Source organism: Aulostomus chinensis, chromosome 3, assembly GCF_037954235.1.
Source record: "Aulostomus chinensis isolate RoL2024-O1b breed Wild chromosome 3, RoL_Achi_v1.0, whole genome shotgun sequence".
NCBI classification, from domain to species: Eukaryota; Metazoa; Chordata; class Actinopteri; order Syngnathiformes; family Aulostomidae; genus Aulostomus; species Aulostomus chinensis.
In genome coordinates, this window is record NC_141322.1 from 2625096 (window position 1) to 2637740 (window position 12645).

General features: G+C 45.7%; 1 protein-coding gene across 1 annotated transcript in view; it reads right to left on the reverse strand.

Moving 5' to 3' along the window:
- Window positions 1-6645, reverse strand: part of LOC147267379 (dihydropyridine-sensitive L-type skeletal muscle calcium channel subunit alpha-1-like) — a 42351-nt gene extending 35706 nt beyond the window's left edge. Inside the window, exons 1-5 of the mRNA XM_086200557.1 lie at window positions 6379-6645; window positions 4849-4954; window positions 1906-2045; window positions 1597-1739; window positions 1166-1318 (exon numbers count right to left, since the gene is read on the reverse strand). Of these exons, the coding sequence (XP_086056683.1) occupies window positions 1166-1318; window positions 1597-1739; window positions 1906-2045; window positions 4849-4954; window positions 6379-6566 (730 nt within the window). The 5' untranslated portion in view covers window positions 6567-6645. The remainder of the gene's footprint in view (window positions 1-1165; window positions 1319-1596; window positions 1740-1905; window positions 2046-4848; window positions 4955-6378) is intronic.
- Between the last annotated feature and the right edge of the window lie 6000 nt (window positions 6646-12645).

Here is a 12645-nt window from a genome sequence, read left to right on the forward strand (position 1 = left end):
TTCAGTACAACAAGACAGAACAAGTACACGAAGTAAAACCTAAGAAATATAAATACAGGAATTCAGCAGCTCAAGTGACATGAGAGGTACTCGCAACACATTGATGCGGGACTGAAGCTGTGCATCGTCGTGGAAATGCTGCACAGTGGCAACAGGTAAGATAAATAGCAAGAGCAAAGCAGAGAACGAGAGAGAGGGAGAGAGGGAGGGAGGGAGAGAGGAGTGGAAGGTCTTCTGGTTTGATGCCAGGATGATGAGCCACAGGAATTTTCCACTGTCTAGTTTTGCTGAGAACGGTGTGTGAAGACACACACTCCTAATTCCACATTTATTCCTCACTTTGCGTCACACAACGTAAAAATGACTGTTTGTGGAGGAGCAGGACCCAAACGCAGAGACAGTAAGGAGTCAGGATGTGAAGAAGCTGAAGAGTTCTCCACAAAATGAACTGCAGAGGAACGTTCCAACTCTGGCAGCACCGAGGACAGGATGCACGAGGATCCAATGACAAACCAATGACACATCAAGAAACGGGGAGAACATGAGGGCAGAGCACAGCTGATGGGATGAGAACACTAGGAACACTGGGGACACTGGCCCAGGACACAGGTAGGGAACAAAGACAGGAAGTGTAAAGCAGACATACAGGAAGGACACAATTACAAACAAAACAGGAACTGACGAAAACACAAGAACTACAAACAAGACACACCAGGAGGACCAGAGGTTCACAAGAAGACCAAGTGTGAGAAGAAGAGTCCACAACTAAAACCCAACCTCCACAGTTATGAACTCTGTGGCGAGCTTTGCTTTTTTTTATCCACTGCGTAAATATGGTTATTTTTGGTTGAGGGGGATCATGCAAAGTTTCCCTCTGTCACTCAGGATCAACATAAAAGCGCTCGGCCCACCAAGCCCCCCCCCCCCCCCCCCCGCTTCATCACCGCACTCAGAAACGGAAGAACGAGGCTGCTAAGTGCCAACAGTTAGAAAAGTTTTAACAACTCATCTTAGAAAATGAAAATCAGAAATTTCACTCGAGTAAATCCTGTGGAAGAGAACAGGGCCCCAGTTTTTCATCGTCATAATCGTTGTTCATATTCAAACATGAAAAAGATGCAGCTCCCTCCCCTCAGTACTCAGAAGTGTCTGTTGTGCCACGTACTTGTGCCACTGTAGTAGCAGGTTTTATGCATTTTGCACTTGAAGAGCTCGAGTCCCATGATGGAGTAGATGGTGACCATGAAGAGCACCAGGAGGGTGATGTGGAACAGCGGCAGCATGGACTTCAGGATGGAGTTCATCACCACCTGTAGGCCTGAGCAGGAAATCAGTCCGAACGATCGTTGCATGTTGCATGATTACTACAGCAAGACGAAAGACGTGATGTGGACACGGAGGCAGAAGGAGATGAAACTGTGCGCAGTCATGTGACTAGTCCTGGATGTGTGTTGAGGGAAAAAATCAATTAAAACAGCACAGTTTATTGTGATGATCATCAAAATCCATTCATGGTTTTTCTCCCTGAGCAGAGAAATTCCATTTGCCAAATACCAGCAATGACAGCAGAGTTACTGGAAGTATGGGATTCCTTACTGGGGACTCCAGACACCAGCCTGAGAGGACGCAGGACTCTGAACGCCCGCAGAGCTTTCATGTCAAAGCCGCCGCCTTTCTCTCCCACGGGAGCCTCCACCCCACTGATGTGGTTGATGGCGTCCACGGCCACAGTGAAGAGCCTGGGGAGACGGCACCAGAGCCACAACAACAGCACAGCATCCACTGTGAAAACTAGTCAGGTGGACGGGTGAAGAGCAGCCGCTCAGGGCGTTGCGCTGGAGCGACATCTTTTGAGTAATAAAGTCGTTTTGAACACCGAGTGAGAAACGAAGAGGAAAAACGTACCCAACAGACACACAGACAAAGTCCAGGATGTTCCAGCAGTTCCTTAAGTAGGCGTCCGCATGAAAGAGAAACCCATAGGCAACGATCTTCAGGAAACACTCGATGGAGAAGATGATGAGGAAGATGTATTCCAGGCTTTCCTGTAACACAACAGTCCCTGTCACTCACATTGTAACATGAAGGCCATGATTCCCCTGAATTTTTGCATGACGGTTGTATTTTTGCCGTAATGTTCAGGATCAGAATCAGAATCAGGATCAGAATACTTTATTCATCCCCCAGGGAAATTCTGTTGGTCACAGCACTCCACTCAACAAACTCAACAAACGTAAACAGGGAATGAAGGTTGTGTTGTGGGTTGTGTGTCCTGTTGTGTGTCCTCTCCTGCACTTGTTGTACTTTTCAAAGATGGAGACAGCTCACGCATCACACTCGTCTTCTTCTCACACACTGCTAGACCGCTAGAAGGTGTTTGTCAAGTCCTCTCCCATTTCAGCAGGGGAATGAAGTGAATGTCTTTATGCAGCTGCTATGAAGCAAGTCTATTTTAAACAGACACCACAGTGAGAGAGACGGGGGGGGGGGGTCCTTCACTGAGACACAACTGACATCTGAGACACAAGTTGTCCTTGTAACAACACTGCTTGTGTGACGTATATGAGTGTGTGTATAAATACAGTGTAGATGTATAAATACACACGCAGTGAAAGTGGTGATCAGCTACTTTACATGTTCACACGTCTACTGATGGAGCAATGAAATTAAACTATAAATGTATTGATTACTATCTCAATATTATGAGCACGAAACATTGTGGATATCCACTTTCCACCCTGTCTTGCTGTTTATTTGTGATTATTTATTTTCTTTATAAGTGGGAATAACTTGCGTTCGATCTTGTTCACGCTGCAGTACAATGTGCTGGTTACACCACACTGGTATTTACAGTGGTGCATTGTGGGTGTTTGCCCTCACCATGTTGCCTGTCACAGTGACCTTTGACCACCAAAATCTTTCCGTCATCAGCCAGTTTTGAAGAACTGTCCTGTGGGTGATGTGGTGCCTCCGGCACAGAGGCACACACACAGGCACGTTTGATTGCGCTGACAGAGCCTGGCTGATGTCATCGCTCCTTCAGTGGGAGGAGGCACTTGTTAACTCAACATAAAATCTGTTTTTATGTACCTGCTAAAATCAAGCACGTCCAGGATGAGAGATGAGGCAGTACTTAGACCAGGACAAGATGTGCTTGTCGCCAAAGAGCGAAATCATCAGGGAAAACACGAGTGGTTTGGCATCGAATAAACATTTTCCTAAAGTTAGCAACTATCTCGTTGAGCTGGGCCAGGGTCTGACGGCGCTCTTCTCATGGCGCCAAACAGTGGGTTTTTTTTTTTAGCTAAAATCTCAGAGGTAATTTAGAGTCAAAAACTGTCTGTCGTCTTCGACACAGCCGTCAGCAAAATCTCTCTGACCTCTAAGCTCACACCGAGCGGCGTTTCACAGGTCGGGTGACTCTGCTGCTGGCGGTCTCAGCACACGCCAGCTCAGCTGCAGACACCCTCGCGTCATCGGGAGCAATCGTCTCTTACCAGACACCACAAGCAACTCACTCATCAATCGATGCTGTTCAACTGCTCCAGCTCACAATTTCTACAGAAAGAGCAAAGACCAAGAGTGAAAGCCTCTCTCTCGAATGATTCCCGGTGCAGTCTGGGGGGGGGGGGGGGGGGGGGGGGGCAGCTTGTGCTAGTTGCTTATTCTATTGTGACAAAGTAGCCAATATTATTTTCAGAAATGACAGCAATGAACAAACTGATATTTTCACAGGTTTTTATTTTATGCCAAAACACCCCATTTTTTAGGGTGTATAATGTTACATAAACTCAAGTTATTCCAAGCACTGGCGAATCACCAGAGGGCAAAGCAGTTCTGTTCAGCTTCCTGAATCACTTGAATCAGTTCATTAAAAGGATTTTTGTTCAAAAGGTTTGATCATCGAATCAGTCAGTGCTCGACTGGAGCTCCGACTTTGTAGTCGGACTCACATCAAACGCCCTTTGTGACGAAGCCCATGATGATCTCTTGCTTCAGGAAGTGTGGTACCTTTTGAACTATTGATGTTTTAAAAGTTTCATCACTGCGTGTTGCAGATGAAAGCTCATTTTTGATAACTCTGAGGCCTTTTCAACTCTGGTTCTTTGACTTGAGCCTGATTCTGGCAGTTAAAGCTGCCGACTGCCTCTCAGGACTCACGTTAGCCGTGCAGAATGTCCAGTGAACGAATCACTGAACCTGCACGCTTCGCTCGCAGTGAGAGGATCCGAGTCGGTGGCAGCCACCTGCGACTTCTACAGCAAGTTGCAGCAAAAACTTTGAAAGCTGGTGAGATCATGAGAGAGCAGCACCTCATTATTTGTGTGAAAGAAAACCAGTCTTACAGCTATAATGGCCTTTATTTATCATTATTTAATAATCATTTATTATGAATAATTTATGCTGTTCACCGTTTTGTATTTCAGCCTTGCACTGTAATGGAATTTCACTAAGTCCATCTCTAACTGTCAAAACAATAAAATAAAAATCAAGAGAGGGAACCTTTCCTGCAGGTCGGGATCAATAAATTCCACCAGTGAGTCTCTACTCGCTCTAAAACTGATTCCAGGCCAGCTCTACACTTTGTGTTTATTGGGAAAGTCTGTCAACGTACTTGAACATGAAGATGTGCGTTTTGTGGGTGTAGCTTTGTTAGTGCACCATGCTAACCTGCGGTTACATCAGCCATCAACTCGGGGGAGAGACACTGAATGACCCCACTCATTGGTTAAAAGATTTGTCCTCTCGAAAGCAGACACAAATGTCTGCCTATGGTTTGAACCGATATCAGAAGTATCCACACGGGAACAAACGTAGTCATGGAGCAACGGGAGCATGCTGACGCACCAGGTTGCTGTTGGTGTTGTTGCTGTCTTCCTCAGGCATGGGCAGGTACACCGCCAGGGCCACACAGTTGGCAAAGATGGCCAGAAGGATTATGATTTCAAAAGGTCTGAGAGAGATTCATAGGAAAAAAAACAATACACAGCTTCCACACCTCCTGCATGACTTCTTTATCACCCCTGAATGCAGAAAGAGTCAGCCACATATAATCTAGCTTGAAGCTAATGGAGTCTGATGCTAACAAGAAAAGTAGACTTAATTGTCATTCTACATCAGGCATTCCCCAGGGGTGCGATGCCTAGCTGCCACTAGGGGGCGACATAAAAGGATGTGATGGCGGTTTGGAGTGTTTTTTACGTGCGATTTTCTTTGTAAAATTTAAAATCAAAAGCTGAGACATTAATTGTTAAATAAATGCAGGCTATTCAAAATGCACCTCATCTTCAGATGAAGTGTAAAGAAGTTAACTTCCATGCACTCTATGCGACATTGTTGCGCCCCCCCCCCCCCCCCCCGAAGGTGTGGGGAATTGGGGGTGTGTCATCCTGGCTGGGATATGGAAGTGGGTGCGCGGCCAAAAAGTCTGGGAACGGCTGTTCCACATAAATACAGGAATATTTGACCTCCTCGCAGACGTGAGCGCTCACGTGCATCACTCAGGGAACAACTCCAGATTGTTCCGCCCATGTGGAAGAATACGCAGGTTCTTAACTTTACCTACATGTCTTTGACGGTGGGACGGGGCTGGAGCACCTGGAGAACATACAAACTCCACACAAGGACCGGCATCACCTGGGATTTGAACCCCAGACCTTGCTGTGACACAACACTGCCAACCACTGAGCCAGTGATGCAGGAAAAATGAAACCAACAAACTCTGAAGCGTGTCGACCAGTACGATCCATGTCTTTGTTAACCGGCTGTGTGCTCAGCAATCACAAACATGTTGATTTCAGCTTAGAACAAACAAACAAACAAACACACAAACAAACAAACACAAACAAACAAACAAACAAACAAACAAACAAACAAACAAAACCCTGCTCTAGGCAGTAGTGAATGCGCGTTGAACTGGAAGGGTTGTGGATCAGTTTACCGAGAAGCTCAGCTCAAAGGGTTTGTGGATTCCGAGCATGCCGCTGGATGAACAGTCCTGCTAGCTCTGTTAGCTCCAAGCTAAATATATGTGGCTGGCTTTTTCTGCACTCTGAAGTCACAAAGAAGTGAAACAAGGGAGGAAAAAACTTGGAGAGTTCAAGGTACCTGTTTGTGAGTACTTGAAAGGCCCAAGTACCACTTAGTACCTGAAGGAACCAACATTAACACTTATATCTGTCCGTGACCTAGAACCTCCTTAGGACCCCCTGTTGGATCCAGATCACATCAAAGTACTCAAGACGCCCTCACAGACACTTGTAGTAAAACACATGCATCCACCTGAAGCAAGTGACGTCGGTCAAATATGCATGCTGATCCGCTGCGTCAGTCCCACTGAGGTATTCTCATCTGTGAGACTGGGCCAGAGGAGGATACTTCCACTCCACGATACTGATGCAGGCCTTGCGGAAGGGATTCCTCAGAGTCAAGAAGAGGAGGGAGCGCGCCGGCCTCGGATTGCCGCCTGTTGCCATCAGCTTTTTCAGCTTCTCCTTCTGCTTTCTCTTCAGAGTTTCTTCATCCATGATGAAGGAGGACAACGGGGGGCCGCTGCTGTCCGCCATTATGGCTTCAGGAGAGTTTTTACTTCAGATCTGGAAGTGGTGTTCCATAGGTTGTGACAGAGCAGCCTCCTCTCCTCTGTCTCTGTGGAATGGCAGCTGCCCGCTCGACTTGGAGGGGATTGCTTGACTGAACAGCTGTTTGGTCGAGAGAATAAATATAGACAATGAGCGCGGCTGTCATCACATGGGTGACAGGCGAGGGCAGTTATGCAGACGTAGCCCGGCTGCAGGATGTTGCTAAGAAGTGAAGCTGAAAAGGGTAGAAATGAAACAGAGACAAAAACAGAAGAATCCACTAAAGTCCAGAATACGACTTCAAAACATAGCAGCTCATTGGCCAACTTGACCATGTGTCCGTCTCAATACATTAACTTCCTAAAATACTGTCAAAACAGTGATATTTCGACAAGAAATACAAGTTATAGCAAGTTTGTGGAGGAGACTTTGAGTCCCACATTGACCACAGTTGTATTTCCTAACCTGTGCTGTCTGCAGAGATTCACCACAACCATTGCATACACACTGAGAGGTTGGAGAGTTGGAACCAATGAAATTGTGAAATAAGTTTCAATTTGATTTGTATTTAGTTTCAAATTTCTTCTAAACCAGTTCAAAATGCTCTTTAACCCTGGAGCCCCAACGCTGATTCTTCTCACGTCAGTTCCTCGGCTCCCTTTTTTTCATTTTATGTGACATCACATTTAGAGATTAAAGAAGAGAACGTCAGTTGGGCATACAGTGTGGTACTTCAATATATATTGATGAAAACTATGTTTTATCAGTAATACTATATTGGTTAAAATGTACCCGATGTTGGTGATGGTGTTGCTGATGTTAACGTTAGCCTTCTAAGGGTTAAATCTGCAGAATCATTGTTAATGTCCTTCTTCTGACATAATGGCCTTGTTTCCATTGTCAAGCAAATTGTCAGCAGACTTCAGAAATGGTATGAAAGAGGAAAGGTGAACGACAGCGGCTTCCATCAAGTGCTGCAGTGTGTAATTCCATCAGAAGATGGCAGTATAGGCGACGTCTGTAGCAGAAAGTGAAGAAGACTGCAGCACGTCAGTCAATCCTCTCATCTCCTGCAGCGGTTGAACGTGAGATGTGAGGTGATTTATTTCAGGAGAAGCCAAGACCAAAACTTCATTTAGCTAGTACTGCCTGCTAGTACTGCCTGCTAGTACTGCTTGTATTAGCATTAGCATTAGCTCTGCACATCACACTTTCCCATTGCACTATTTGCACTCTACCGCGCTACTTCAGCAAATACCATCAGTCCCTTGTATGTCAAATGTCGAATGTTTACTTCAAATGTTGTCTAGTTGTTTATTCTTGGTGTTTTTTTACTATTCCTGCCTGTTTTGGCCAAGGGGACAGAAACTTAACCTGTAGTATATTTGACAATAAAGTGACTTTGACTAGCATGCCTCGCTACCAGTGAGCACCGATGCTATCAGTTTATTTTGCGCTCTACTTTCAGTTCAATAAATGTGAAATATTTAAATTGAAAACTGCAGTTCCAAAGTGCAGAGTTGAAACCAGAGAACCGTCGGACTGAATTAATTTAATGTTCTCGTTCAAAGAGAGAGACAGGCAGACAGACAGACAGACGGACAGAGACAGACTGACAGAGACAGAAAGACACAGAGATAGAGAGACAGACAGACAGACAGACAGAGAAAGACAGAGAGAGACAGACAGAGAGATAGAGAGACAGACAGACAGACGGACAGAGACAGACAGACAGGCAGAGACAGACAGACAGACAGATAGACAGAGAGGGACAGAAAGACAGAGAGAGAGACAGACAGAGATATAGAGACAGACAGACAGAGAGACAGACAGACAGACAGACAGAGAACCAAAGAACACAAGTTTTTGTTTTTAAGTTTCACAAGCAACTTTGCCCAAATCCAGGACAGACTATCCCCACTGAGGACTTCTCCCCCCTGCAGACACACTTTGCTACGCTGCCAGAGCAGCAACGCTCAGTTCTGAATTAACTGTGTCGTCGTCTTCATGAATGCTGATTGGCTGACTAGAATTCCATTCAGGTAAAACACTGACTGGAACTTTCTGGATCCTGAATTGCTTCGAAATTATTGAAAAGCTCAGGGGCTGGAGCCAAGCTACAGAAACACAGATACAGAATTCAAGGAAATTAATAATCAGTTCAATACCTCTTGGTTCAACATGCACATAAAAAAGAACATTGATTCAGAAAAAACATCACAATTAGATGTATAACATCCACCAGCATTTTCTTTACCGCTGATCCCTTAAGAATGGGGGTGGGGGGGTGGAGCCTATCACAGCTGACGCACGGTTCACCCTGGACGGGTCACCAGTCCGTCGCAGGGCCATCAGGAGCAGTTAGGGGTTCAGTATCTGGTTCAAGGACACGGTCCCCGGGGGAAGTGGGGATCAAACCAGCGACCCTTCGGTTGCGAGACGGCCGCTCTACCTCTGAGCCACGCCACCTTGGTGTAAAACGTTGTGCTCTTTTACAAACTGACTACATTTTGATACATGAAGTGCAGTTTGGTCCCAGCTGGACACTGAGGTCTGGTTTCCAGACCCTCCTGTGGCTCTGGCACTGAACACAAGATGAGCTTCACTCATTATTTGATGTCAAAAAAACCTTTTTTATTGATAAAAAAACACATGATGCCTGAGCATAACTCTTATTCTACAGGCATAATATTCAATATACATCCACCTCCCTCTAACTGACGGTCCTGTTTGTCCTCCAGTCGTACTTTCATGATGCTCTCTGCAGCAGATGAACAAGAATTCCTTCTGCAGCCACGTGACTTCTGGTGGCGTGTTTGTCACTTGTGGTTTGGCCATCGCGTAAATTTGAGTCATGCATCTGATATGAACACTCACACCGACACCGGGGATCATGATTGAGGTGCCACATGCCACAGTAAACTGAAATGATTATCCAGTGAAGACAGAAACGCCACACAGCTCAACCGAGGGCCGCTCTCGTTACAGTAGCTGTAGAATGACACCATCTGCTGGTGAGTTACCGTCATTACATCGAGCCAGTTCACGGTTATGGTTCAAACCGCTCGGCTTTGTAAGGTTCCAATTGAGGGCGACGCTCAGGAAGGTGTCTCCGTCCACCTCTCGATGAGTTGACTTGTTGGTGGAGCCTCACAACGACTCATCTGACTCGTTTATATCTACTTTACCATGTCTCTGTCCGCTGCCAGTGTGTATTTATGAGTACTGACACTGCAGAGATATGGTTTGAAAAAGTACACGTGTCACATGAGTAAATGTATTATTGTCCATCGTCCAATGAACGAGGGGAGACGTACCTCACGCTCCTGTCTTAGCCTAGGCAGGCTAACATTGTGTTATTGTTGTTCAACTTTGTGTGATTATATAAAAATACCACACACACACACACACACACACACACACACACACACTATTTTTAAAATGATTTTTAAAGGGTTCAAGAAATCAAGAGCTGAGAGAAGTGGAGAGAGGAGAGGAGCTCATGTATTTTACTCCATACTAATTATGGTTATTTTTGTTCATTGATTCACAGATCTTTTTTTGTGTACGTTTATGTTAAATGTAATAGTGCTGATAAAAATAAATGTGGCAATCTACGATCAACCAGGCGAAAAACAACCAACCAAGAGAACATTCCAGAACCAGCACCTCCCACTTTCAGGCGAAACCACGCCCACCGTGAGCACGGACTCAGATAATGAGGTGCTCTCTCATCCCTAATGTTGAGTTTCTGGTTCAAGTACTCTGAACCTTGGTGTGCTACACATTCCATGCAGTAACCCGACCTTCCCCGGGATGAGGAGGGCTTAGAGCTGGATGGACCCTGGCTGAGCCGGTGCCTTGGAGATATCTAGCAGGGCTGCAGCTGGGGAGGGGCGCTCAACGCCGCTCTCATTTTCATGTCTCGCCCTCTCTCACTTGTGAGCCATCGCTTGATTCATCCGTTTCATGTAACAGCTGCTAAGAGAAGGTTGGTAATGAGATGGAAGCGTTCCCATGAGCTCAGTATTAAAACAAAAGAGCAAAACGTGAGAATGTTTATCAGAAGGTCAAGTCCTTCAGTTCAAACTGACCTGGACTCTCATGTCCGTCCAACTTTGAGTCCTAGGATTGTTCCAAGGTGCACCTTTTGGGTGCACATTTGTTATCACTATTACTATTTTGCAGGGGGACGTGCTGCCCTAGGAAGAGGCCAGGAGAGACCCACAAGCTTTAGTTTGTGATGTTTTTGTTTTGTTGAAACTATCTGAAGGTTTCTTGTTTCAGGAGTTAAGAGGAGGAGGTCACTGTGTGGTTTTTACTCCTCCAGTTCTTTCCTCTTGAAAAGCAATAGAAACACATTAATGAATAAACACTTCTTCAATTTGTTCTTGAGTAATACTCAAATACTTACACACCTTGAAGATGTATTTACCGCTGCTTGTGTCGTATGTAGTACTCGGGTCCATGGAACTCCCCCAGCACCTCTCAGTGGTTTCTTCCTGTACTCTTAATAGTGCCAGTGCTTCCTGTTAGCTGCTTTAGCACAGGCACACTGCTGCAGCCCACAATGAACAAGATGCACCACTCAGATAACGACAGGAACACCTCGAACGCTGAGTGTTGACTCTCCACCTAAAGATTTGCTCAGCTTCTTTATTAAATCTGCATCCACGGATCCACGTTCATGTGTCACAGTTTTCTGGTGAAACAAATGTGAACTCACATTCTGTTCCTGTATGTAAATCAGCGTTTGGAACAGAAATGAATCCAGAACCAGAAAACATGTATTTACGGGAGAGGCGCGTGGTTGAAGAGGGTCGCTGCAGCTATTTACACAAACGAGTCACAAACTTGTTTATTCCCAATGTCATAACCTGTTAATGGGCTTCTATGCACGGTGAGGTAACGTTACGTGAAACTTTAGACGATGATTTGAGGTTAGGGCAGATTTGGAGATGAACACCCCTGTCAGTCATTCATGTGTCAACTGCAGAATGTTTTTTGTTCACTCCATTACCATGCAAATGGATCTGTACATCCAGACCATTGCCACACCGGTACGGGACAGCTGCATCTCCTCACGCATGTGTTTCTGTGTGTGTGTGTGTGTGTGTGTGTGTGTGTAAGTATTATGATTCATGTGGGAAAGAGCTTCAGTTTAATAGATGTTTCTTCTTTCTTAAACCCTCTCCATGCAGGTTCTCCTCCGCAGGTCTCACCATGTATGGGGCCGCGCTGCCACCCACTGGGAGCCTCCCAGCATCCATTCTGACCCCCTTATTGTGCCAACCGGCGCCTCTACATGGGACACGAACGCAGATGGAGAGCTCGTCTGCCATCATGGAAACACCCTTTCTTACGTGTTCCTGTGTATCAGTGGGCAACATTGGCAGGATCGTTGGTCTGTTGGAAGGCAGAGTAATGACTTTCCAAACTGAACGAAGTACCTTAACGAGAGGCGCTACCCTGAACCTAACCTTGTGTTGCCCTTGAAACAAGTCTTCACCCTTAAATATAATGATTTATGCCACACACACACACACACACACACACACACACACACACACACACACTGACCCCCCCCCCCCCCCCCCCATCCTAGAGGTCTTTAAATAGACCTGTTCAGTGTGGGAGCTGCAGCTGCTTCAGTGTGTCCACCAGGATTATGGGCCTTTAAAGGTCACCAACAGTAATGATATTTTGGGCCTGAAGCTGCAGAGACACAATTACTCTGCTGAAATTCAATAATGCATATCCAGAAATTAATATCCCTGCTCCTTACACACGAGTACTTCATTCGAAGTGAGACAGTATTTCGATTTTGTACACGTGTTGCTTGCAGAACATTTCATTCTCTCTGTTACTTGCTGCAGAGCAAAGCTTGCTAAGACACTAAAGTTGTTTCCCCAGTGGTATTTATATATAAGTAACAGCCCCCCCCTTCCATACTCTGTGGGTCTTCTCTTTATTTGCCCCCCCCAGCTCGTCTACTATGGCGCTCCTCCCTCTCCTCTCACTCTGCCCCCCTCCCTCTCTGCTTGTCTGGCCTTTCCTCATTTAT